The sequence below is a fragment of the Theropithecus gelada genome, chromosome 16 (assembly GCF_003255815.1).
Source record: "Theropithecus gelada isolate Dixy chromosome 16, Tgel_1.0, whole genome shotgun sequence".
Classification (NCBI taxonomy): Eukaryota; Metazoa; Chordata; class Mammalia; order Primates; family Cercopithecidae; genus Theropithecus; species Theropithecus gelada.
In genome coordinates, this window is record NC_037684.1 from 30,050,677 (window position 1) to 30,078,248 (window position 27,572).

The 27,572-nt window shown below is 54.1% G+C and overlaps 2 protein-coding genes across 2 annotated transcripts in view; both read right to left on the minus strand.

The window, feature by feature from the left end:
* Positions 1-26,409, minus strand: part of ZNF385C (zinc finger protein 385C) — a 35,991-nt gene extending 9,582 nt beyond the window's left edge. The window contains exons 1-2 of the mRNA XM_025361580.1: positions 26,160-26,409; positions 3,340-3,488 (exon numbers count right to left, since the gene is read on the minus strand). Coding sequence (XP_025217365.1) covers positions 3,340-3,488; positions 26,160-26,409 — 399 coding nt within the window. The remainder of the gene's footprint in view (positions 1-3,339; positions 3,489-26,159) is intronic.
* On the minus strand, positions 5,049-15,726 carry C16H17orf113 (chromosome 16 C17orf113 homolog). The gene is made up of 3 exons (XM_025361576.1): positions 15,684-15,726; positions 8,402-9,133; positions 5,049-6,766 (listed from the first exon to the last, which is right to left on the minus strand). The coding sequence occupies exons 2-3, from the start codon at positions 8,942-8,944 to the stop codon at positions 5,282-5,284; spliced, it is 2,028 nt and encodes a 675-aa protein (XP_025217361.1). The 5' UTR covers positions 8,945-9,133; positions 15,684-15,726; the 3' UTR covers positions 5,049-5,281.
* Positions 26,410-27,572: the final 1,163 nt, after the last annotated feature.

Genomic DNA, 27,572 nt, shown 5'->3' on the forward strand with positions numbered 1-27,572 from the left:
GTCAGGAGTTCGAGACCAGCCTGGCCAAGTGAAACCCCTTCTCTACTAAAAATACAAAAACTAGCCGGGCATGGTGGCACGTGGCTGCCATCTCAGCTACTCAGGAGGCTGAGGCAGGAGGCTTGAACCAGAGAGGCAGAGGTTGCAGTGAGCTGAGACTGCGCCACTGCACTCCAGCCTGGGTAACAGAGTGAGACTCTGCCTTAAAAAAAAAAAAAAAAAGAAGGGAAGGGAAGGGAAGGGGAGCGGAGGGAAAAGAGAAAAGAAAAAAAAAGAAAAGAAAAAGAAACAGCCTCTTCCCTGGCTGTCTTTATCTGTCAGCCTGGGCTTCTGCTTGGAAGCAGGGGAATGGCCAGAGTGCCCTGCATGATACTGGGACATAGAACCACGTTCTGGTGATCGCCTTGGCATCTCTTGGTGCCCCTTAGGTCATTTTTTTTTTCTCCTTTGCAATAATCACAACTATTGGGACAGAGTTGTAAACAAGGAGAGGCAGGGAAAAGACAAAGAACCCTTCTGCTGGAATTTCCTCTCCCATTACCCAGGCTTCATGCCTGGACCTGCGGGCTGGGGGAAGATAAGTCCTATCTCATCAGCTCTGCCACTGTCACAGAGCCTGAGGCTGCTGACAACCTCTTTTTTTTTTTTCCCTAAGATGGAGTACTGCTCTGTCAACCAGGCTGGAGTGCAGTGGCATGATCTCAGCTCACTGCAACTTCCACCTCTCCGGTTCAAGTGATTCTCCTGCCTCAGCCTCCTGAGTAGCTGGGATTACAGGCACCCACCACGACGTCTGGCTAATTTTTGTATTTTTAGTAGAGACGGGGTTCCACCATGTTGGCCAGGCTGGTCTCAAACTCCTACCCTCAAAGTGATCTGCCTGCCTTGGCCTCCCAACGTGCTGGAATTACAGATGTGAGCCACCATGCCCAGCCATGACGACCTCTCTTGAGAGAGTGAGAGCCACAGCCAGGGGAGGTGGGGGGCCAGTAGGGGGCAGGGAGCAGCAAGTGGAGGCCTAAGGTTCCCTAAGGAGGAGGATTGTTTCTTTGGAATATTAATTTGGATTTTTTTTCTTTTCCTTACTACTTATTTATTTATTTATTTATTTTGAGATGGAGTCTCCTTCTTGTCGCCCAGGCTGGAGTGCAATGGCAGAGCCAAGATCTTGCAACCTCCGCCTCCTGAGTTCAAGCGATTCTCCTGCCTCAGCCTCCCAAGTAGCTGAGATTACAGGTGCCCGCCACCATGCTCAGCTAATTTTTGTATTTTTAGTACAGATGGGGTTTCACTATCTCTTTTTTTTTTTTCCTGAGATGGAGACACTCTTGTCATCTCAGCTGGAGTACAATGGCACGATCTTGGCTCACTGCAACCTCCACTCCTGGGTTCAGGCGATTTTCCTGCCTCAGCCTCCCGGGTAGCTGGGATTACCGGCACCTGCCACCATGCTTGGCTAATTTTTGTATTTTTAGTAGAGATGGGGTTTTGCCATCTCTGTTGGCCAGGCTAGTCTCAAACTCCTGACCTCAGGTGATCAGCCCACCTCAGTCTCCCTAAGTGCTGGGATTACAGGCATGAGCCACCACACCTGGCTTCTTTTCCTTATTTTAAATCATTATTTTCTTCTATAGAATTAAGGCTTGATGTTCCCTTTTCTCAGGAGGTTGGGCCAAATGCAGTTGTCTGAACTTGTCAAGAACCTTCCAGGCTGGGCGCGGTGGCTCACACCTGTAATCTCAACACTTTGGGAGGCTGAGGTGGGAGGATCCCTTGAGCTCAGGAGTTTGAGAGCAGCCTGGGTAATATAGTGAGACCTCATCTCTGCTTATATAAAAATAAAATAAAATAAAAAAGGAACTTTCCAAACCTTCCCAAGAAAAGAAAACAGAGCTTAGAGAGAAGCACATGGGTGCAGAAACTTCCCTGAGAACAGAAAGAGGTTCAAATTCTCACAGCACCCAGTGCCAGCAAGGGGCTCAGGGGACAGGACCTCAGAGGAGAATGGCCTGCAGGGGCCCCCTGCAATTGGAACCATGCCTTTCAACAGTGAGCCTGTCAGCAAGCAACAGCAGGGACTTGAGACCAGAGGACCACCTCCCAAATGCCTCAGACTCCTTAGGACCTCTGTCTAACTCTGGAGGGTGGGGGGAAGGGATTCCTAAGTGTGACTAAGGTGGAGTTTGCCACCATCTGCTCAGGATGGGGCATGCCACATCCATGATTTCATTTGATTTTTCCAAATTTAAAAAAACAGAGATGGTTGCTGATCCCTTATATAGTGAATTAAAATTCATACTACACTTGTTTTTGTTTTTTTTTTTTTCTGAGACGGAGTCTCTCTCTGTCGCCCAGACTGGAGTGCAGTGGCCGGATCTCGGCTCACTGCAAGCTCCGCCTCCCGGGTTTACGCCATTCTCCTGCCCCAGCCTCCCGAGTAGCTGGGACTACAGGCGCCCGCCACCTCGCCCGGCTAGTTTTTTTGTATTTTTTAGTAGAGACAGGGTTTCACCATGTTAGCCAGGATCGTCTCGATCTCCTGACCTCGTGATCCGCCCGTCTCGGCCTCCCAAAGTGTTGGGATTACAGGCTTGAGCCACCGCACCCGGCCCATACTACACTTGTTATGCACACACACATACAAGGAAATGTACAGACCAGGACACATACATAGCACAAAAGCTTCAGGCAGTTACAAATGCTCAGACAAGCAGAACAATTCACACTCATGCACACAAAGGGCATATGACCACAGGTAAACTCACAATCACCCAAACCACACAAAAACATATGCTTAGAGGGCAGATACACGCCAAACACACACTTAAAAGACACAAGGACACAACAAACCCTCAGATTACACAGGCAAATACCTTAATTACATAAAATTACCCACACACAAAGAGTTGTTTACAAACACACGCTGAACACCAACACACAAACTCACATCCACATATAACATAAAAAGACCTACAGAAACTACAACAGAAAGGCACAGGTCAGTTACACACACACACACACACACGTCATCCACAGGAGTGCCTACACAGAAGCTCAAGTGGAATGCACAGGCTACAGGCTCTTGCAGGCCCAGCAGCTATGATGGTGGGGGTGGGGAGAGGGCTGACACCATCTTGTTCCCCAGCCTAGGAGAGAGCGGGGCCCTCTCCTGGGGTCCCAAATAGGGGTACCTATTTGGGGAGCACCTATCCCCTCTGAGGGAGGTTGGAGAACAAGCTCCTGGTTAGACCCAGCTGCTGAGAGCTGGCCCCTGAGCCCAACTTCCATGCCCACCCACAAGCTTGGGTGCATGCCCCCACCCACCAGCCCAGCCCATACCGTGCTGAAGTTGGGGAAGAGACTGAGCGGGGCAGCGCCATTGAAGTGGAAGGCGAGCAAGTGCTTGAAGTCCAGCGGGGGCTGCAGAGGCCGGGTGGGCAGGGGCAGGGAGGCCAGCAGGGGGCTGGGGGCGCTGGAGGCCGGGCCTGCTGCAGGAGGAAGAAGGGCACGGTCTGAAATGGGCTCTCTCCTACCTCTGTAGCCAGAACAAGAGGTGGATGGGCTCCCTGGGTGTGGAGCTGGGCAGAAACCTATATCTCTCTTCACAGAGTGGCACCAGACCCAGGGTGATTACAGCCCCCTTCCCTGTGCCCTTCCTTCCCACAGCTGGGGAAGCAGAGGCAGGGAGTCCACAGTTGGAGGCTCCCAGCCCAGAGGGATGACCCTCCCGCCCCTACTGAGGCAGCATACTGAACCCCAGGGCAGCCCAGCCAAGAGAGGGACAGAGGGGTCTGGGCAGGCCCCTGTCACACACCACCATGGAGACTGCATGATGTGCTGGGATTCCATTTTATTGCAAATTAAACTCAAACCCAGGGGTATTAGGGAGAGGCCAGCTCTCGCCCCTGTCACTCTCTAACTATCCTCCCTCCCTCCAGATCCCCAGGCTTTCACAGCCAGGGCTGACAGGAGGGAATGGGAAACCTATGGGCTCTGAAGGGATGTGTTCCCCAGCTCTGGTGAGGTCTAAACTGCTTCCCCCAGGAGGCAAATAAGCCAGCGTCCCTGGGTTGGGCCTTGAGGCCAGTCCTCGGAGGCGGCAGGTACAGCACTGTGGATTTGCAGTCTTTGGTCTTAAAGGTCTGAGGCAAGGGCAGGGGAGGGGTAGGAACTTGGAGAGCAACTGGACTTTGAGGAATAAAAAATTAGAAAAAATAAATAAATCCAGCCCATCTGGGGCATTTTTGGACCCTGTCATTGCAAAACCAATAGTCCTTTTAGATGTTTGTGTGGTAACACTATGAAAGATAGCATAGGTTTATTTCACATTTGTAGGTTTTATGTCTATATACACAGTTATACACAGAAAAGGCCTGAGGCAGCCCACTGGTGAGGAGGGGAGGAAGGGAAACACTGTCTCCCCGGAACCATTGGCCCTTGAACCACCAGCTTGGGTACAGAGAGGACACTGTGCTGTGTGTCAGAAACAAGCACGGTCATCTACTCCCCAGTCATAGCTGAAGAGAAGAGACACTGCCGGGAGTGGGACTAAGAAACAGCCAAGGGCAGGGCGCGGTGGCTCACGCCTGTAATCCCAGCATTTTGGGAGGCCGAGGCAGGTGGATCGCTTGACGTGAGGAGTTCGAGACCAGCCTGGCCAACATGGTGGAACCCCGTCTCTACTAAAAATATAAAAATTAGCCCGGTGTGGTGGTGGGCGCCTGTAATCCCAGCTACTCGGGAGGCTGAGGCAGGAGAATTGCTTGAACCCAGGAGGCAGAGGTTGCAGTGAGCCGAGATTGTGCCAGTGCACTCCAGCCTGGACGACAGAGCAAGACTCCATCTCAAAAAAAAAAAAGAAAGAAAGAAAAAGAAAGAAACAGCCAAGGACCAGTGTCCGTTCCCTCAGCCACTCAATTCCCAAGACCTAGTCTTCCTCCCCCAAGCCAAGAACTCCCATATTTCTGGGGGGAGCCCAAACTTGGGCCGAATCCAGAAGGAAAAAGGGTGAGCTACTCCTCATCTAACTGTGTAAAGGCCAGGAATGATTTAGGGTGCCCCAGATCCTAGCATCTCTGCCCACCCACCCAGGCCCCTCTTGAACCAGTCCCTTCCTCCACAGCCTACAGGGTGGAGTTGGTGGGAAGCTCCAGAAGGGTGGGTGGGTGGCCTCAGGCCCCTGGGAGGCCACAGTCAGCAGATCATCTTGGGTGCAGCATGGTCAAGTCTAGGTTGGCCCTAAGGGCCCCAGGCTGGCTGGGCCGAGAGAAGGAGGCCACCCTCAGGTGAGCTGTGACCCCAGGAAGCCCTCTCCCCACCCACTCTCTAAGAACTCCACAGCCAACCCAAAGTCAAACTCGTGCAGCGGCGGCCCATCCACTGCGATCTTCACCACGTGGCCCCCCCGGCCTTCCCCGACCCCGCTCTGCCCCCACCACCGCAGCTCCCGGCTGCGGCCGACCTTGTCCAGCAGGCCAGCACCCGCGGGCAGCGCCAAAGCCAAGGCGGCTAGGGCAGCGAAGTCGGGGAAGAGCTCGTGCAGCTCCGAGTGCGCGCACGCCAGCTGAGTGCACAGGGCCCGCGGGCCGAGCCGCCCAAGGCTGAACACCACGCGCTTAAACAGCGCGAAGTCCCCTAGTGCCCGCTGGCGCACCACGGCAGGCGCAAAGCCGCGCAGCAGCACCCGCAGCGCCCCCTCGCCATGCGCTCCCAGCTCCTCTGGCGCCTGAGGGTAGCGGCGGGGGTCGAAGATCGCCGCGAAGGCGGCCACGGCGTCCAGCGAAGGCCCGGGGTAGGAGTCCTGTAGGCCCTTCCGCATGGAGTCCAGAAAGGACCCCCGGAGCCACTCCAAGCCCCGGACCGCAGCCTCTGAGTAACCGAGCAGCTCCACGCCGCGGTAGGTGCAGCGCCCGCTGCTGGTGTCAGGGTCCGTGGATGCCAGTTCCTGCAGGAAGCCCTGGAGGCGGGCCCCACCTGAGCAGCGCTGAGCTTGGAGGGAGGCCGCAGCCGCCATCACCAGGGGCTGCAGCAAGGCCATGTCCGGCTCTTCTGCCTGCAGGACAAGGGAGAGCTTCTGCACAGAGGGCAGGGCATCCAGCAGCAGGTGGGTGAAGGCCACGAAGGTGAACTGGCGCAGGGCCAGGGCCAGTGACCCCGCCACAGGTGAGGCAAGGGCTGCAGCCTCCAGGGTGGGCACCAGGCCAGGCCAGGCCTCTGCCACTGCTTCCACGACAGGCAGCAGGGAGGCCCAGGGCACTGGCCGAGGCCCTGCCAAGTCAATAGCTGCAAGGTCCAGTGCTGCCCGGAGCTCAGGGACCAAGTGGGAACTAGGACCACCATGGAGGCGGAATAGGGCATCCAATATGCTCTCATATTGACCCAAGTAGGCGGGGGGCTCAGGATCTGTGCGGCCAGGGAGGCAGTGCAGCTCTGCCAGCAGTGGGCAAGTGGCCCGGAGCTGTGGGCCCACACTCCCCAGGCGCTCACTGGGGAGGCTTGAGCTGAGCCAGGCCAGCTTGGGTGCAGATACGCCGAAAGCCTGCAGGATGTCCAAGAGCTGGCCAGCAGTGGCCTCGCCCTCCTGTAGCTCCACACTGCCCAGGAAGGTGGTGGCAGGCTGGCCATCACAGGGGGACACCGAAGTGGCAAACAGGGCCAGGCTGTGTGACTCCGGCCAGTCTCTGGTCTCGTCCAACACCAGCCCCACATATGGGGATGCCTTCAGGCGCTGGCAGGCCTCTGTGTGCAAGACACTGGCAATGGCCACCTGGGACAGCCAGGAAGAGAAAGGGAGGGAGGACTGAGTTAGGCTTGTCCTGAGAGGCGGAGGCAGGCAGTGCGGGGTGGTGGAAAGAGCCCAAGCCTTGAGGTCACACAGACTTAGGGACTAATCCTGGCTTTGCCACTTACTGGCTGTGCTACCTTCGGCCAGTCACTTCACCTCTCTGAGCCTCAGTTTTCTCACCTCTACAGCTCCTGACGTCTCTAAGAACAGTCCTGCCACCCTGGCTTCCCACCACATCCGGTCTAGTTTTCTAAGCTCTTATACCTGCTGTCAGCTAATACCAGCCCCAAATCTTCTCAAAGCATTGTTGTAAATTATAAATGTCAACTTTTGTTGTGGTGAAAGCACTTTATGAACCATAAAGAGCTCTAGGAAAGCTAATTTTTTCACTGTGTTTTTCTATAGCATCATCCTAGTCTGCCCTATTCCTGGCGGTCTCCCTCCACTGTCCAGCTCAGTGATTAACTGATAGGCACACTCACTCCCAACTCCCAGTTACCCTGGGTCCCAGCTGTATGCTGTTTCTCTATTTGTCATCTCTGTAGGATGAGATCCAACTCCCCCACCTCCAACCCAGCCCACAGGACTCACACAGTTAGTACCTAGGACAGAGCTGCAATCTGCATGTCTCCAGGGGCCATGTGAGTGATACTGAGCTTAGAGAAGGCCAGGGATAAGCCAGAGGGAATGCCCTGCTCTCCAACTCCAGCACATCCTGCTGTGAGAGCATGGGGACCTTGCTTTTCAATCTAGTCACAAATATAGATTTTTATATGTAATCTGAGTTTTTTTAAAGTTGAAACAAATTCAAGTTTTTCAAAAACACTATGAAAACTAATTAAACAGGCTCGGCACAGAAAACAGCCCCAAAAGAAAACTAAGTCAGAAGTCATTTCCATTTCCATTCCAGCACTTTGGGGGGCCAAGGCAGGAGGATTGCTTGAGGCCAGGAGTTCAAGACCAGCCTGGGCAACATAGTGTGACCCCATCTCTATGTTTAAAAAAAAAAAAACAAAACAGAGGCCAGGCACGGTTGCTCACATCTATAATACCATCACTTTGGGAGGCTGAGGTGGGCGGATCACCTGAGGTCAGGAGTTCAAAACTGGCCTGGCCAACATGGTGATACCCTGTCTCTACTAAAAATACAAAAATTAGCTGGGTGTGGTGGCACATGCCTGTAATCCTAGCTAATAGAGAGGCTGAGGCAGGAGAATCACTTGAGACAGGAAGGCGGAGGTTGCAGTGAGCTGAGATTGCGCCACTGCTCTCCAGCCTGGGTGACAGAGCGAGACTCCTCAGAAAAAAAAAATTAAATACATCTGTGGGTCAATCAAGCCTCCAGACCACCAGTTTGCAACGTCTGATTTAGCTAGTGAGAAGAGTGCCCCTGTTCCCGCTAAAGACAAGGCCTGGTCTGGCCTCTTCACTGTTGTATCCCTGCAGCTAGCCCAGCACCAGGCACACAGTAGGCCCTCAGGGAAGGTTCTGAAGGAAGAAGATATGAATGAAATGCCCTAGCTGCTCCCCAAGGGCCTGGCATGCTGGGGCTGTTCCCAGGTGGCTCAGTGTCCTCCCTTCCTAAGCCCTTCCCCCATACTTCTGGCTGTCACCCACCTGCATGTCCCTCACCCTCCTGGGACTGTAGTAATCGCCATGCTCTGTGCCCAGCAGTGCCTGGCACAGGTTGAACCTCTGCAGCTCGAGCAGGGCAGAGCAGCGGTCGTCGGGCACATCCTCCTTTGCCATGCAGTACACGGTAGTCAGCACAGCCACTTTGGCCGGGTCTACCTCCACCTTGACGCCCCTGGAGGCGGGGGTCGTAGTCAGGCCTGGGCAGGCCTCTCCGCCCTCAGCCTGGCCCTCAAAAGGGGGCTGGCCCTGGTTGACAGCCAGAGCCTGGCGGTGGGCTCCTGAGGTCACGTGGCGCAGCAGGGCGTGGCGCTGGAAGTTGTCAGTGCCCACAGTGAAGGCGTTTTCGGCTTTGCCATGCTTGTTCCGTACCAGGGCCTGGCGGCACTCGAGGCAGAACATCAGCTTCCGCTCATAGTCAAAGTCCAGCCAGGTAAACTCCTCTTTCCAGTGCTCGTTGAAGTAACGCTTACACTTCTTGTTGGAGTTGGAGGCCTCTCCCGCTGGTTTCTTCCCTGGGGGCACCATTCTTGCTCTCTGAGCAAGGAACTCCCAACCCCCACCTGAATGCTCTTGCCCCCCTGCCTCCCCCCAACACAGAGGCACCTCCCTTGACAAGAGGAGTTGATGGGGAGGCGGGATGGGGGCAGCCCACCAGGCTAACAGGGCCCATCCATCTCAGCCTGAAGAGTTTATTCCTGCTCCGTGGGTGGGAGACTGGAGATGAAACAGACAAGGGAGAGGTGTTAGGGGTTTGTCATGGTAGGGGCAGTTTAGGGTGGCGTGGTAGGCTCCATGCTGCCCACAGAGTCCTCCCAGCTGAGGGGTGGAGGGGCTCAGTGGGGCAGGGGCTCCGGGCAGTGGATGGAGTCATGCAAAGGGCCCTAGAGTGTTATCCAAAGCAGGGAGGTGTGGGGACCCCAGCCCTCTCCCGGGGTCTCTTTCCACCCAGGACAAGGCACTGATTCGCTTTGACTGCTGAAGCATCTCAGAACTGGAAAGACTGGCATCACCTAGGCAACTGCATTTTATAAGGGGGAAACTCAGTCTGGAGACAGATAGTGGTTCTCAGGGCCCATGAGGAATTCATAGTGAAACAGGACTAAAACTCAGAACTCTCAACTCTTAGCCCAAAAGATGACTGTGCCCTTCAGCCCACAGTCATCTACTTCATCAGAAGGAAATCAGGCCAGGCATGGTGGCTCACTCCTGTAATCCCAGCACTTTGGGAGGTGGCTCACTTGAGCCCAGGAGTTCAAGACCAGCCTGGGCAACATGGCAAAACCCCATCTCTAAAAAAAAAAAAAAAAAAAAATTAGCCAGGCATGGTGGTGCATGCCTATAGTCCCAGCTATTGGGGAGGTTAAGGCGGGATTGCTTGAGCCTGGGAGGCAGAGGTTGCAGTGAGCCGTGATGGCGCCACTGCACTCCAGACTGGGTGACAGAGCTAGACCCTGTCTCAAAAAAAAAAGAAAAAAAAAAGGATGGCCGGGTGCAGTGGCTCATGCCTGTAATCCCAGCACTTTGGGAGGCCGAGGCAGGCGGGTCACCTGAGGTCAGGAGTTCGAGACCAGCCTGACCAACATGGAGAAACCCCATCTCTCCTAAAAATACAAAATTAGCTGGCATGGGCCGGGCGCGGTGGCTCAAGCCTGTAATCCCAGCACTTTGGGAGGCCAAGACGGGCGAATCACGAGGTCAGAAGATCGAGACCATCCTGGATAACACGGTGAAACCCCGTCTCTACTAAAAAATACAAAAACTAGCCGGGCGAGTTGGCGGGCGCCTGTAGTCCCAGCTACTCGGGAGGCTGAGGAAGGAGAATGGCGTAAACCCGGGAGGCGGAGCTTGCAGTGAGCTGAGATCCGGCCACTGCACTCCAGCCTGGACGACAGAGCCAGACTCCGTCTCAAAAAAAAAAAAAAAAAAAAAAAAAATTAGCTGGCATGGTGGCGTATGCCTGTAATCCCAGCTACTTGGGAGGCTAAGGCAGGAGAATCGCTTGAACCCGGAAGGCAGAGGTTGCAGTAAGCTGAGATCACGCCATTGCACTCCAGCCTGGACAACAAGAGCAAAACTCGATCTCAAAAAAAAAAAAAAAAAGAGAAATCAGCGCAAAGCTGATTCTTGCCAAGCCACAGGAAGATGTGCTTTCTCTAAAGCTGCCTTCCTTACACACACAGGTGCACACAAACTCACACCCACACCCACTGGTACTGTGGTTCTGGGACAGGTAGCCCAGACCTGGGGCCCCAGACTGAAGGCAGGTAGCCGGCTGCCTCTACCTCCCTCACTCTGCCACCTCCCCAGACACAAGGCCAGGATGAGCAGTTCAGGATTGAAAAGCCATGTCCAGCCATTGGCCAAAACCTGCCAAGTCTACCTTTTTTTTTTTTTTTTGAGACAGAGTCTTGCTCTGTCACCCAGGCTGGAGTGCAGTGGCGTGATCTCGCTGGGATTACAGGCGTGAGCCACCACGCCCGGCCTTAACTCTACCTTTTAATTATTTATCCAACCTGTGTCCTCCTCTTCATGCTTAACTGTAACTACCATTTCCGGGATGTGAATTGAGGCCCTGTGCTAAGTGCTTTACAATGATCCAGGGCAGACCCAGACGACTCTCCGTGGCTGAGACATTATCCTTTTGGAGAGGAGAAAACTGAGGTCAATGACTTTAACTGGCTTGCTTCAGGTTTCATAAGCAGTAAGTAGCTGAGGCTGAATCAGAACCCATGTCCTCCTGACCCCAAAGGCTGTACTGAGACCCTGGTCTGTACCATCTCTCTCCCTTCAGCTGCCTAGCCTTGGTCCAGTTCAGGCCCTCACGGTATCACCTGGATCATTGCAGCTGCCTCAGTCTCTGCATGGTCATTTCCCCTAGACTCATCCCTCACCCAACAGTCAGAGACAGCAAGCTCACACACAGATCCAACTGTGTCACTCTCTGGCTTCCACCTCTTTACTGATATCCCACTGCCTAAGTCTACACACCTCACCACAAGCCAACAAGGCCCTCCCCAGGCTCTGAATGCTTCGGTTAATAGAGCCTCCCGCCACTCCTGTCTGCCCAATCAATTCTGAAGGCTTGCATTCCCAGTGGACACCAAGCTGTTACTTTGTCCCTGTCTTCATCCTCTGAGCCTAGAATTCCCTCTCCCTCCTCTTTCCTTACTAATTCCCACTCATTGCCTGAGGGCAGCTCAGGTATCCCTTCTGCCATGCTGATCCCTACAACCTGGGCTGGTAGCCATCCTCTGGTTCCCCACAGCTCCCTATGCACGAGTCTTCATGACACAATATGGTGAATACAGGGATTCTCTATATATCTCCGCACTGAGTTCCTAGAAGCCAAGACCATGTTTGTTCATTTTCATATCTCTAAGTCCCTGTCTGGGGCTGGGCACACAGATACCTCTCAGTAAAAGTTGGTTGTTTAAAAGAATGAAAGGGCCAGGCATGGTGGCTCACACCTGTAATCCCAGCACTTTGGGAAGCTGAGGTGGGAGGATCTTTTGAGCCCAGGAGTTCCAGACCAGCCTGGGCAACATAAGGAGACCCTGTCTTTACAAATAAAATGTTTTTAAAAAATTAGCGGGGCATGGTGGTATATGCCTGTAGTCCCAGCTACTCAGGAGGGAAGATCACTTGAGCCCAGGAGTTCAAGGCTATCATGAGCTATGATCATGCCACTGCACTACAGCCTGGGCAACATTGTGAGACGCTGTCTCAAAATAAATAAATAGATAAAATTTTAAAATAAAAATAAAAATATGGGAGGCCAAGGCAGGTGGATCACTTGAGCTCAGGAGTTCAAGACTAGCCTGGGCAACACAGCAATACCCCATCTCCAAAAGATAAATAAATAAAAATTTAAAAATAAAATAAAAATAGAAAATAATGCCAACACATTAAAAAGGAATGAATGGATTCATTTTGGCCACCTGAAAGAACTTATTTCTGAGATTGTCAATTAGATGATCTTTTTTCTCTTTTTTTTTTTTTTTTTGAGACGGAGTTTCACTTTGTCACCCAGGCTAGAGTGCAGTGGTGCAATCTCAGCTCGCTGCAACCTCCAACTCCTGGGTTCAAGCAATTATCTTGCCTCAGCCTCCCAAGTAACTGGGATTATAGGCACGTGCCACCGTGCCCAGCTTTTTTGTTTTTTTGAGACGGACTCTTGCTCTGTCGCCCAGGCTGGAGTGCAGTGGCGTGATCTCAGCTCACTGCAAACTCCGCCTCCTAGGTTCACGCCATTCTCCTGTCTCAGCCTCCCAAGTAGCTGGGACTACAGGCGCCCGCCACCACACCCGGCTAATTTTTTGTATTTTTAGTAGAGACGGGGTTTCACCGATTTAGCCAGGATGGTCTCGATCTCCTGACCTCGTGATCTGCCTGCTTTGGCCTCCCAAAGTGCTGGGATTACAGGCGTGAGCCACCGCGCCCAGCCCCGGCTAATTTTTTTTGAATTTTTAGTAGAGACGGGGTTTCACCATGTTGGCCAGGCTGGTCTCAAACTCCCGACCTCAATGATTTGCCCATCTCAGCCTCCCAAAGTGCTCGGATTACAGGTGCCTGGACCAATTAGACGATCTTAAGCTCTGAGACTGCAGTAACTGTCTTTGTCCACTTAACACGTATACCAGTGCCCTGTGTGGAACCAGCACATAGTAGGTGGGTAAAGCAAGGGCAGATGAGGAGAGTTCCAGGACCAGCTGGTTCGGTGTAAGGAAAGACTGCCAGATGCAAGTAAAACTCGTTGGCCCTCTTCCTTGGGACTTCTTTTTTTTTTTCCCAGACAGAGTCTCACCCTGTCGCCCAGGCTGGAATGCAATCTCAGCTCACTGCAACGTCTGCCTCCCCGGTTCAAGCGATTCTCCTGCCTTAGCCTGGGCACCACACCACTCCATCCAGCTACCTTCCTGGCCTGTCTAGACAGAACTCTTGATCTGTCCTTACAAATATGCTACTTTTGGCTCGATGTGGTGGCTCACACCTATAATCCTAGCATTTTTGGGAGGCTGAGGCAGGAGGACTGCTTGAGCCCATGAGTTTGAGACCAGCCTGGGCAACATAGGGAGACCCTGTCTTTACCAAAAAAAAAAAAAAAGAAAAGAAAAAAGAAAAAAAATTAGCCGGGCATGGTGGCATATACCTGTAGCCCCAGCTACGCAGGAAGCTGAGGCAGGAGGATTACTTGAGCCCGAGAGTTTGAGACTGCAGTGAGCTGTGATCACATCACTGCACTCCAGCCATCCTGGGTGACACAGCAAGACCCTGTCTCTAAAAACAAAAACAAAAGCAAATATGCCCCTCTCCCAGTCATCCTTGTCTCAGGAAATGAAATCCATCCTTCTTCCTAGGTGCCTTGGCCAGAAACCTACCCTTCAATCCCTGCTCTCTTCCACATCCAGAACCCGCTCCATCCACAGGTCCTGTTGATTCTCCCTCCAAAATCCACTTCTAACTTGTCCCTTCTCTCCACACCACTGCCTGGCGGCCTTGTCCAGGCCACCTTTATCTTTTGCCTGGACGAATGCAGTTGCTTCCTGATTGCACGCTGGGTTTCTACTCTTAACCTCTCTTAACCAGAGGGGAGCTTTAAAAAATATACCACTTTAGTGAGCCGAGATCATGCCAGCCTGGGAGACAGAGCAAGACTTCATCTCAAAAATTTATATATATATTGCTTTAGACCCCTCCACAACCACCCACTCCTCTAAGGCCAGTGCCAGAATTCCTTTGAGGTCTGCCAAATGCCCAGGGTTACTGACCTCTCTGGTGGCCACTTGTGTCTCCCTTCCTTTCTAGTAACACCACCCTTCTCTCTGGGTTCATCCAGAATGCCAGGTTCCCATCCCTCGGGTCCTTTGCCCATGCTGTCCCTTCTTCCAGAATGTTCCCAGCTGCCCTCCCAATGCTTTAGCTGGCCTGTTTCATTTCCCCTTTGGCTTTAGCTTAACCATCGATTCCCAGGAAGTCCCTTCTTTTTTGTCATTGCTCCCTGTTTGTTCTCTCCATTGCATGCTCCACAGATTACAAATCTCTGCTTCTATCTGTGTAGTTCTCTTGCTTCATCCTCTCTCCACCCTCCTTCTCATGCACATTCCCTTGGGGCAGGAAAGGTAACTAACTTCTTCATGTCTGAATCCAGAGACAGGTACAGTGCCTGACACCCAGCAAGTGCACCCCACAATTAGGCAGTGAATAAGAAAGAGCAGGTGCCCAGGCAGAGAGGGCAGTGGAGCCAGCCCTTGGGCACCTGTTGGGTGATTAAAACAGCTACCTTTGACATTCTTTCCTCCCAAGATCCTGTGATTTTATGACCTTGCCTAGCCCACTACGCACAGGATCTTAGAACGGGGGCAGAGGGGTGCAAGAGCAAGGTAATGCCCTTCTGGAAGTTTGTCAGATCCTTTCCATGTACCTCGAAGCTGCCTATCCTGCCCATTCTGCAGAACAAAAGGGCAGGTAGGTAGAGCCTAGAAAGATGGAGATTCTAAAACAGCTCTGTCCAACAGAGCAGCCACTGGCCACTGCAGCTGTTGTAAATGCAGCTGTTTAAATTACTTAGAATTAAATAAAACATTAGCGTTCAGCTCACACCAGGCACTTTTCAAGTGCTTAGTAGCCAATGTGGCTAGTGGCTATTGCATTGGACAGCACATTTCCATCATCCCAGAAAGTTCTATTGGACAGAGCTGCTCTAAACAGGTCAAATTCCATTAACATTCTCCCCACCTCAACCTCAAGGAACCAGGCTGGGTGGAGTGAGGGGTAAACAAAACTCCATAGGTCCAGTTGTGACCAAGGCTGACCAGGGGGGCACACTTGTTGCAGACCCAGGTCTCCTCTCACCTCTTTCCACACCCTGACCAGCCGGATGGGAGCAGGAACAACTTGACAAGGGCCCCTCGGCATGTAAGCCTCAAACAGTACTCATGTGGCCCCAGGATGTGGGTCCCGAGCCTCCTCCCCGGACCCCTTGCTTTGGGACCCCACTAACAGGAGTCCAGCTCTCAGCAGAGTACGGCCGGGCGCCCCCTGCTCTGGCAGCCCTGGTGAGAAGGGGCTCCCCTGCACCCCGTCTCACTCATCCTCCCGCGGGCTGGGACGGGGAGGGCTGGGGAACTTCCTCTGGGGGGCGCGTGGTGACAGAGCCCTCGGTGGGCCCCGCAGAGGCACCGAGCCTCCGCCCGCCCGTCCCGCCCGCTCCGAGAGGGGGCGCCCAGCCCGGCCCGGCGCCCCCGCCCCGTCCGCTAGCACTCACGGAGACACAGGAACCACCATCTTGGGCGGTGGACGCTCTGGCCGCGGTCTCCTTGGGCTCCACGGAGCGACAGCAGCCACTAGCGGCAACGGGGGCGAAGAGGCGCCAGCAGCCGGCGCCGGCCGGGGTCGCGGGCAGGGCGGGCGGCGTCCCCGCGCTCACCTGGCCGCGCCCACCTGCCGCGCCTCCCGCCCAGCTCGCTCAGCCCGGCCCCGGCCCCACCCCCCGGCCCCTGCCGCCGCACGCGCCGCAGCAGGAGCCACTGAGGCTAGACCGCAAGCAGCGCGGTGCCGGGGTTCATTCGGTCCGCGCATGTATCCGGGGTTCCTCGAGGGGCTCACAGCCGTAAGAGACAGACAGGTAGAGCGCCATGGAGGCTGCAAAGTGCTCTGAGAGTTTAGAAGCAAGTGCTTTGGGATCACCAAGGAGCGGGCGATCAGCTGAAGGTCTGCAGGGAGGGTCAATTAGGGTTCGCAGCATTCTGGGTAAGTGAACTATTACTAGGGGAAGGGCACTCCAGGCCGTGGGATGGCAGAGCAAAGATCTCCTCTGGAAGTTGACAGGTCGCTGCAGGTTCATGAAGAATTGGGGTGGGTGGGGGCAGTGCCTGATGCTGGATGGCTCTAGGGGAATGCTGGGGATTTGGACCTTCCCACCTGATGGGGAGCCTCCTTGGGAGGAGTTGGAACTGGGAAGCTCATTGTTTTAGCCTAGTGAGTTATTTGCAGTGGGGTTGACAGAGTGGGGAAGAGGGAGGGAGGTTGGAGTGACCTTTTTCTAGAACTCTGATACACAGCCGACCCTCATCCCTGTCTGCGTTACCCTGAGAGGTGAATTGAGGAGGTTCCCTGCAGGAGGAATGTGCTGTTGTGGCACCCCAACCCTCCCAGACGTGGAGGTGTGGAGTCCAGAGGCCTGGGATGGAGCTCCAGTTATATTTAACTCTGAGGCCTTGGACAGGACACTTAGCTATGAGCCTGTTTCCTCATCTGTAAAGCGGGAATTACAACCCGGGGAGGAGGCTAGGACAGAACAGAAATGGGTCTGAAGACCAAATGCGGTGCTGGGTGTGGAGGCCATTCAGAGAGGGGGCTGGACTGCTGCTGTGGGTCAAGGGAATGTCAAAAGAATGACCCAGTCTCCCTTCCAGACAGCACCAAGTCACCCAGAAATGCCTTCCAGTCCCCTCACAATTGGGTACACTGCTCTTCTGCAAAAGGCCTAGGGTGCATGTTGATTTGAGGTCCCAGCCCTACCAGTGGCTGCTGGGAACTCCTCCGCCCCAGCATCCTCCATGCAGCACTGCTCTGTGCCACCCACCGTCTGCCTCTGACATTCACTGTGAACCCCAGCCCCAGGGCTGCTGGGATGGTGCGCGAGTCACATGCACACACACGTGTGGCCGCCTGACTCCTGGCTACACTCAAATGAAGGGAGCCACAGCCCCCACAGCTGCCCCTGAATGGCACCACACAGCCCTCAGGTCCAGAATTCTGCACCCCAAAAGGGTCAGGTTGGGGGCAGGTCTTCTTGGATAGCATTTTGCTGCAGAACAGCCACCTAAGTGTCTTGGAGCAGCCATGGCTCATCAGCCAACTGCCTCAAGAGGGTGGGGTGTGGTCAGACGTATGAGCAAGCCAGACCGAGTACAGGAGAAGAGGCTGCCCCCAAAGGTCCAACCGAGGCTGGGGCAGGGCATAGAGCAGAAATCTTATGAAATAACATCACCCTGGCTGCCACCAAGGGACAAGATCTGGGAAAGCCACATCCTGCTATTTTGCCATAATGGGAAAAGACAGACAGACACACACACACACGAGCACAGAGACACACAACCTGAGGCCCATATCACCCATGGATAGTGGCAGGTATAGACATCAAGGCACATACATACATACTTCCCCCCACAGTTAGACCATGTATTCTATCTACACATGAGATGCATATACATATGGAGGTGGTACTGATGCCAAGATACACAGATACCCATGCTGGCCGGGAGGCAAAGGCAGGCACACTGGCCACACAAGAGCATGCATGCATACACAGATGGGCACAAGCAACAAAGACATACCTGTGTATACATATACCCAGAGAGACAGATGCACATGAATGTGCAGACCCCTACAAATGCAGATATAGACCAAGGACAGCAATGGGCACACAGCGGCACACACCTTCACAAAGATAGATGCATGTACACAAAGAGCCATATGCAGATGCAGAGACTGGTGTGCACACACACTCCCCTTACAAAATTAAATGCATTGGACTTAAAAGAGCATATCTCCAAACAGAGTCTCTCTCCCACTCCTTCTCCCACCCCCCACCCCTAAGTCATGGGGCAGACGATAGGGTCCTCCCAGAGGCACATGCCTGCACACAACACATCTCAAATAATGACACTGCCATTTCTATCATGGATAAAACCCAAACTCTGCGAAGAATATGGGAGTCCAGGGAGAGAGAGCCAAAGTGGGGAGTGAGAGGTTGAGCCAAGACATACTACATGCCCACTCCCACCGTGGCCAGGGGCTTCCTCCCCACATTCTCCAGAGTCCCTGAGCCACTTCTGGGTCATCTAGCACTCAGGATGTGCAGACTCCCCTAAGCTGGAGGAAGACTCCAAAGCCCAGTCACAACAGAAACTCTGCCCCCAGTGCCACTGCCTCCAGGCCTTTTCCCCCAGTGAAAGGGTTCCCCCAAACAGCCTTTGATGAGTGATGGCTGTCTCCCTCAAAAAAGGCCAGGCAACCCTCTGTGTGGAGAGGTGAGCTGGCAGACCATGGATAAAGACGGGGAGGGGGGCATTGGTGTGGACCCCAGTGCAGTGGCCGGATCTCAGGGAGGAGGCACCCTGATTTCCATCTCCCTCTGTCTGCTTCTCTCTCTTTCTCTGCTGCAGTAACAGCTCCCTCTTCACTCCCCTCGGACGTCTCCTGCTCCCCTGGCCCCTCAGAGGCAGTTAAAGGTGAGGTCTGATACACGGAACCTTTGACACGGGCTCCTGAACAGGCATCTGCCCAGATGTCCAGCACCCCTGTTTCCTGCAGGGTGGACCTCCAGCTCCCCACCATTCCTGCCCCTCCTTTCACCTTTGTTCTCGGCCAGAGTGGGGGCTTCCCTGCCCAGCCCTGAACCTGGGAAAAGGGTTGAGAGTAACTGGCTACTGGTGTCTCTGACAGACAACTTTTGGGGGCCAACTATAGCCGGAAAGGATTGGGCTGGGGAGAGGGGAGAGGACCACCCTCACCTAAGCCCTCTCCTCACTTCCCAACCCAGGTGTCCTCAGCACTCACCCAAGAGCATTCTCTGCCTTTGGAGACACCGCGGAGCGCAGAACGAGGAGCAAATGAAACCCAGCCAGAGTGACAGAGGGAAGGGGGGGATATGAGGGACAGGAGGGGAGGGCGCGAGGGAGGGACTCCTGGTTCTGCCTGGAAAGCAGCGTCGTTCCAGGGCCCTGTCTGTCTTTGCCAGGAAGGAGCTGCCCATTCTCTGGTTTCCCCCATCCCAACCGCAGGTAGAAAGAACAGGGCATGCTTATCCCCCAGGGGAGAAGTATGGGGGCAAATGTGCAGACCAAGAACTGGGGGAGGGTATCGGGGAGCATCCCTCAGCCCCCACTCCCGGAGGATTCCCTTGCCTGGGGCCTCTTACACTGAAGCAAAGGGTTGGAAAGGCTGACTTTGTCCACAGGGACCTCCAGGGAAGGAGGAGCTGCTGGCCCTGCTCTGCCTGCTGGATGGCTCTTGCCGTCCTCTTGCCTCAGCACTTGCTGCAGGAGCCCGTTCTGCCCAACCTCACTCATCCTCTCCTCACCATCCCCTTATGTTTAACTGCTGTTGCTGAAGAGGAAACTGAGCTTGAGAGAGGTGTTGCCACTTTATCAAAGAGCATTGGCCATGTGGGGGTTGGGGAACGGGGATCCAGGTGTCTTGCCACTGTTAATCTACCACCTGGACCCCTGGATCTGTTACCTGGGCAATGCCAGGAAGGAGAGGAGGGAGTTCATCGGATCCACTGGAACTTCTTTTTTTTGAAACAGAATTTCGCTCTGTCATCCAGGCTGGAGTGCAGTGGCAAGATCTAGGCTCACTGTAACCTCTGCCTCCCGGGTTCAAGCGATTCTCCTGCCTCAACCTCTAGAGTAGCTGGGATTACAGGTGCCCGCCACCACGCCCAGCTAATTTTTGTATTTTTAGTAGAGAGGTTTCACCATGTTGGCTAGGGTGATCTCGAACTCCTGACCTCAAATGATCCACCTGCCTTGGCCTCCCAAAATGTTAGGATTACAGGTGTGAGCCACAGCACCCGGCCTGATCCACTAGAACTCCTGACACCCCTCCCCTGCCCACCCCAAATCCCCCAGCCCGGTCCTTCTCCCCTCCATTCACTCCTTCCTCTCCCTCTTCTTCCTAAAAGCTGGCTCTTTACTGACCTGAGCACCTGGTGGCTGGGAGGGGGTGGAGTGGGGGAAGGAGGCAGCCAGCCCACAGCTGGATCCAGTCCTGCATTCCAAACCCAGGTTCCAATGCTAGCCCCCCACCCCCTCAGCATCCTGTCTCCACCAGACAATAACCTGTAATCTCTGGAGCAGCCAACACTCCAACCACAAAGAAGATCTGGGAGGGGTTGGCTGCAGCAGCTCCTGAAAACAGGTTTGTTAGGAAGGGGCTCTGCGGGGAGGAGTTGTTTGTGTGGGGAGAGGAAGGAAACTCAAACCCAGAACTAATTAACCCACCCAGAGACAGACAGAATCTTTGTCTTCTTCCAGGGCAGGGATCTGAGCTAAGCCCCCTAATTCTCTACCCAGACAGCCTTGCTTTTCCTGGTGGTCCTGGGGGAGGGGGATACCAATGGTCAGGATCACACCTGGGGGAGGGGGATATGATGACATTCAGGAAGAGTGTGGGGCACTTCTGTCACCTGCCACCAAGCGAGAATAGCAGCAGGAGGCAGAGGCAGGTCAGACTGCAAGAACTTCTCAGTGGCCTTGGGGGAGCACCGTTTCTTTGCAGCATGCACCCAAAGGCCTCAGTATGTGTGTGGGAGGCCGTGACTGGGGAGGAAACGGCAACCCAGGGAGATACTGAAGGATGGGGGACAGGCTGGAGGGCTTCCGGGGCCTCCTGATGGGACTGAAATTAATCCATCTGCAGAGAGTAGGGGTGAGAAGCTCATCAAGCCAGTGACTCAGGCATGACTTGAGCTCAAGGTCTTTGATCTCTGGGGCCCAGGATGCAGCCAGAGGCTTCTGTAGTCAAAGACTTGGAAAGTGGATGGAGGGACCGATTCGAACAGGAGCTAGGGGAGGTCTGAGGGCGCAGAATAGGGGAGCCTAGCTTTGGCCTGCCACTCTGACCACTACCCCTCTCCCGCTGGAAGGCACAGGGACATGTGTTATAGCTGCAGCCATCTTGGCCCTGAAATCCATTATAGTCTGACTCGATCTCTGCTTTCCTGCCCCCCATACTATCTACCGTGCAATCCCTGACTAAGGTTCTTCTGGCCATTTCAGCAAGCCAGAGCTTAAATCATTTGAGAAATGCTCTCCTGTCCCCTCCTGTGTCATGTTGCAATGGATGCCATGGAGCAGGCCCACTCTGACTTGGATGACTGGGTTCTTTCTACCAAGAGACAAGGGAGGGGCTGGTTGGCTTTAAGAAGCTACTCTCCCCGTCCCTAGCCAGATGGCTGGCCCCTTCCCATTCTTAAGTTGAGCACACCAAGGGACAGGGCACAGGAGTGGCCATAGGTCCCGAGCATTTGTGGAATCATCTGCTGGGACAGCCTGCCCTCTGGGTCATACTCCTCCCCGCTCTCAAACATGGCTCAGTTGCTCCTAATATATTCTGTTCTCCTCAGCAGGGCATCAGATAAGAGTGTGAGATAGAATTTAGAGTCAGAAACCTGGGGTGGGTGCAGTAGCTCACGCCTGTAATCCCAGCACTTTGGGAGGCTGAGGTGGGAGGATTGCTTGGGGCCAAGAGTTTGAGACCAGCCTGGGCAACATAGCGAGACCTTGTGATATGGTTTGGCTGTGTCCCCATCCAAATCTCATCCTAAATTGTAGCTCCCATAATTCCTTCGTGTTGTGGGAGGGATCCAGTGGGAGATGATTGAATAATGGGGGCAGTTTCCCCCATACCATTCTCGTGGTACTAAGTCTCATGAGATCTGATGGGTTAATTAGGGGAAACCCCTTTCACTTGGCTGTCATTCTTCTCTTGTCTGCCACCATGTGATACGTGCCTTTCACCCTCCATCATGACTGTGAGGCCTCCCCAGCCATGTGGAACTGTGAGTCCATTAAAACCCTTTCTTTTGTAAACCGTCCAGTCTCTGGTATGTCTTTATCAGCAGCGTGAAAATGGACTAATACACCCTGTCTCTACAAAAATTTTTAAAAATAACAAAAAATTTAGCCAGGCATGGTGGTGCATGCCTGTAGTCCCAGCTACTTAGAAGGCCGAGGGAGGACTGCTTGAGCCCAGGAGGTGGAGGATGCAGTGAGCTACGATTGTGCCAGGCACTCCAGCCTGAGCAACAGAACAAGACGTCTCAATAAACAAAACAAAACAAAATAGAGTCTGAAACCTAAGACCCAAACCTAACTGTGTGGCCTTGGGTGTTACCTCATCTCCCTGAACCCCACTCTCCCAGTTTATAAAGTGAGACTGAATGTCATCATCTGTGCCTAGGGTGGCTGGGTGAGGAGGGAATGCCATGCTGCGGGTGCAAGTGCTTTGTTCAGCTCCTAAGCAGATCCTCTGTGTGGGGCTGGGGTTAGGTGGTTGCTTCTTGCCCAGCTGTCCCCCGATGCCCTGTGCCGGCTCAACATCTGTATCAGAGGTTAGTGCGAGGGGACAGCAAACCTCTGTCTCTTTGCAGATGTCAGATAATCACTTAAAGTTATTTAGGGGTGTGTGTCTGTGTGTGATGGTCCTTAGGGTCATGGAGTTCAGCCTTCTTCTGGGGAAGGTCCCTGTACCACACCTCCATTGGAAGGAGAGGCAAGGGGGGTGAAAGAAGGCTCAAGATGCATTCCTGAAGAATGAAACAGGCCAGGCACAGTGGCTCAGACCTGTAATCCCAGCACTTTGGGAGGCCGAGGCAGGCGGATCACCTGAGGTTGGGAGTTTGAGACCAGCCTGGCTAATATAGTGAAACTCCGTCTCTACTAAAAACACAATATTAGCCGGGTATGGTGGCAGGTGCCTGTAATCCCAGCTACTAGAGAGGCTGAGGCAGGAGAATTGCTTGAACCTGGGAAGTGGAGGTTGCAATGAGCTGGGATCCCACCACTGCACTCCAGCCTGGGTGACAGAGTGAGACTCAGTCTCAAAAAAAAAAAAAGAAGAATGAAAGGGCCTCTTGGGTAGGAGACAGATGGGGGGTGGGCAGGGTAAGTCAGGGCAGTGCTTGGAGGAGGGAGATGAAGTGTGGGTTCCTGCTGCTTCCTCCTCCTGTGCCCCTCCAAGGTATTCAGGGCTCACTCAGAGCTGGGAGTGAGAATTCCAGGAGCCAGATGCTGCTGAAGAAGGAGGCCTCTGACTGAGACCTTGGCGAGGAGGCTCAGAGAGGGGAGAACCACCCCCAGGCTCCCTCCCACAGATGGCCTCGGGGAATGTGAGCAGGAGAGGGTCCCTGCCTTACTGCCTGTGACTGCCTGTCACTGTGGAAGCCTCCAGCCCTGCAGGCCCCTAATCAAAGTGACAGCTCCCACGGAAAAGTGCCCCTCCTGGCTGCCACAGGCCTGAGACCTCATGTCTCAATCTGGCGTGGCGCCCCGGACACTGAGTGCCTAGGACCAAGGCAGCACATTCAACGCTGCCCACACTTAGCCTCGGCCTCCCTGGAATGGCTGTGGCTCTCTGCATTTTCCCCAGGGAGCCTCCGCCCGGGAGCTCCACCCTAAGGACTCTGCTCTGTGGAGAGGGGCACACCGGCCTAGTCCCCACCTGGGCAGAGCTGGAAGAGGCATCCAGGGCAGCTGAGGGTCCCAACATGCTTCCCCTCACCCTGCCCCCTACCTCAGGGGCAGTTGCTGGCATCTTTTTTTTATTCGTTTTTGTGATGGAGTCTCTATCACCCAGGCTAGAGTGCAGTGGCATGATCTCAGCTCACTGCAATGTCTGCCTCCCAGGTTCAAGTGATTCTCTTGCTTCAGCCTCCCGAGTAGCTGGGACTACAGGTACCCCACAACCACGCCTGGCTAATTTTTGTATTTTTAGTAGAGATGGGGTTTCACCATGTTGGCCATGGGCTTGCAGGCCTCAGTGCCTTTGCTCCAGCTGCTTCCCTGCCTGGGATCCTCTCTTTGTCTCCAGTAGCCACCATCAATGTCACTTCCTGTGTCAATTTACCTCTCCCTCCTCTGACTTCTTTTTTTTTTTTTTTTGAGACAGGGTCTCCCTCTGTTGCCCAGGCTGGAGTGCAATGGTGCGATCTCAGCTCACTGCAACCTCCACCTCCTGGGCTCAAGCAATTCTTGTGCCTCAGCCTCCTGAATAGCGGGGACTACAAGTACCCACCATCACAGCAGGCTAATATTTTGTTTTTTTTAGTAGATGAGGTTTTGCCATGTTGCCCAGGTTGGTCTCGAACACCTGAACTCAGGCAATCTGCCCACTTTGGGCTCCCAAAGTGTTGGGATTACAGGCATGAGCCACTGCACCTGGACCCTCCTCTGACTTATTGAGGCACCCTGAATCCACCTCTAGGAAGCCTGTTATTATTCTGGAACAAACTCATCTGCATGTGTAGTTATTTAGATAGCTTTTCCCTGACAGGAAGATATGATGTCTTTTAAAAATGTGAATCTCCCAAAAGCAGATTACACCTAGTAGGTGGTCAATAAATATTTGGTGAATTAATGAGTTACTTTTTTTTTTCTTTTTTTTTTTTTTGAGACAGGGTCTTGCTCTGTTGCCCAGGCTGGAGTGCAGTGCCACAATCTCGGCTCACTGCAACCTCCACCTCTTGGGTTCAAGTGATTCGTCTGCGTCAGCCTCCCAAGTAGCTGGGACTACAGGTGTGTGCCACCATACCCGGCTAATTTTTGTATTTTTAGTAGAAATGGGGTTTTGCCATGTTGGCCAGGCTGGTCTCAAACTCCTGGCCTTAAGTAATCCACTTGCCTCAGCCCCTCAAAGTGCTAGGATTAGAGGGATGAGCCACCATGACCAGCCAATGAGTGACTTGAATCCAGACAGACACATACGCTCCAGAAACACCCATCAGTCAGATACTCTCTTGCTCAGAGTCATGCCTTTGGTGTCCAGCCTGAAATGCTTGGGTGGGGAGAAGCGGGTCCCAGTCACCACAGCATCCTGGCTTTGCTTATGCCATGACCTCTGCCTGTAATACCCCTACTCCTGTCATCCATGTTCAGAGGCTCAGCCTCCTCTTCCTTCACGAGACTTTCCTGGTGTCCCCAGGGACTGCAGTTTTGCCTTTGTGCCCTGAGGGTATGTCCCATGTGGCAACCACAACCCTCATCTCTTTTCACCTCTGTCTCCACCCAAAAGACCCACTCAATCTTGGGGAGGGTGGTAAGCAGAGAGATTGGATCTTACTTGTCTCCGGCCTACAGGAATGTGTGTGTGTGGAGCGAGAGACACAGTGGGTGCCCCATGAATATCACCAAAAGAGAAGACAGCCCTCAAGAGGGTGTCTGAGGTCAGAGTGTAGCCTCCGGCAAACCTGCCAACCTGGGCTGCAAGGTAGGTTTCTTTTGGCCTCCCCCAGGAGCCAGGGGTAAGTTCCCACCTTTCCCACCTCCCTACACTGGGCCTGGATGTGAATCTGTTTGCTCTGCCAACAGCAGCCTGGCCGGTTCTTACTTTCCCTATGGCCCCTGTGCACCTGTCAGCTAGAATCACCCTCATGGAAGCATTCACCCATTTCCCCCAGAAATCTGCCTTGCAGCCAGCTGCCCCTTCCAAGCTCATAGCCAAACCTCTGCAAAGTCACCCCAGCTAGGGAGAAGCAGAAATCCTGGCAGGGAATCCAAAGGAAGAGGGGCCTCCCCCTTGTCCCTGGGTTGGAGTGCTGTGTACCTTGCTGACCTTGGCCTTCAGAGACCACAGACCTGAGCTGGAGCCTGGGACCCCCACCCCGCAGATGAGGCCCTTGTCTGAAAGCCTGTGGCTACCAGGAGGCTCCAGGCTGGAGAAGGGCTGCTTAGGAGTCCTGATCCCAAAAGATCCCACAGGGAGAATCCCCAGAAACAAAGACCCAAGAGGCGGCCTAAGGACCCACAGACTCCGAGAGGTCCCACAGAAGGGCTGTCCAGATGCAGAATAAAACTTACTGGCATCGGGGGGCTTCAGACCCTAAGACCTCATTGAGGGCACCCCAGACGCAAAGACCCCCATGGAGGGAGGCCACAGACCCAGAGCCCCTCAGAGGGGCCCAGACAGAGATCCTCCCCAAACCAAATTTGTGGGAGCAGCGCTCCTCCACACTGACCTGGCCCTGAGGGGCTCTTCCCCAAGCTGAGCTGCCGAAGCCGCCTCTGGTGGGCCCGCCCCCCACAGTGCACCTGGGCCTGGGCCGCCGAGTTCAGCTGGATGTTGCAGACATCACAGAGCGTGTATGATGGCCGCTTTCTTTCTCGCTTGGGCTTAGGTGGTTCTGGGGGCCGAGGGGGGCACTCAGCAGCTCCAGATACGGCGGACTCCTTCTCAGCCGGTGGGGGTGGGCTCAGTGGCCGCTTCATACCTGAGTGGATAGAGAGGGAGACGAATGAACACCAAATGGTTGTGAATACTTAGAGGGAGCAGGAGGGGCTCAAGACCAGGAGACGCAGAGCTCTGTATCCTCTGTATCCCTCTGAAATGCCCCAGCCCAAGGATGGTGGAAGGTTGCATAATGGAGTCTATTTCAAGCAAAGCAGCATTAAAACTTGGGACTCTTGGAGGTGGCTCACGCCTGTAATCCCAGCACTTTGGGAGGCTGAGGTGGGTGGATCACCTGAGGTCAGGAGTTCGAGACCAGCCTGACCAACATGGTGAAACCCGTCTCTACGAAAAGTACATAATTAGCTGGGTGTGTTGGTACATGCCTGTAGTCCCAGCTACTCAGGAGGCTTATGCAGGAGAATCATTTGAACCCCGGAGGTGGAGGTTGCAGTGAGCTAAGATCGGGCGTCATTGCACTCCAGCCTGCACAACAAGAGCGAAACTCCAGTTCAGAAACAAACAACAACAACAACAACAACAAAAACTTGGGACTTTCTGGAAGGGTGTCCAACATGTCTACACACGGGGAGGCCAAGACACCTGGGGATTCAGAACATAGCTGCAGAACGTAGCTCAGAGAGGGGGACTGGGGTCTTGAAGGAAAGGTGGGCACTGAGGGAGAGGCAGCGGCAAGGCCAGCTGAGTCACATTTGAGGAAACGAGAGTCCTGTTCTCAGCTCCACAGCAAGCGCTGGCAATCCTGTGACAGCCAGGCATGTGGTGCTTACTGGAGACACAGCAACCACCAGCCAAAAACACAACCTTCCTTTGCCCTGCACCCAGCAGGGTGACATTCACAAATGGTGACAGTGTGTGAAGCCATCCCAACCCCTGCTCCACGTGGCTCCAGATGCCCCCTGCTGTCTTGGCTACTGAGGCCAAGGCAACAGTTGGTGGTTTCGGTAGAGACCTGAGCTCTGCTGCCTCGGTCTGCTAAACACAGCGCCCACCCCCGGCCCCCGCCCGCCTCCGCCCCGCCCCCCAACGTGCGTGCAGACACACACACACACACACACACACACACACACACTTTTTCTCTCTCTCTCTCCTGGACCCTCAAGTCCAGGTCCCCATCTCCCATAGACAGTCTTTCCTTTCCAAGTCACTTCTCGGAAACTTGCCCTGCCTGACTTGTCTGCCT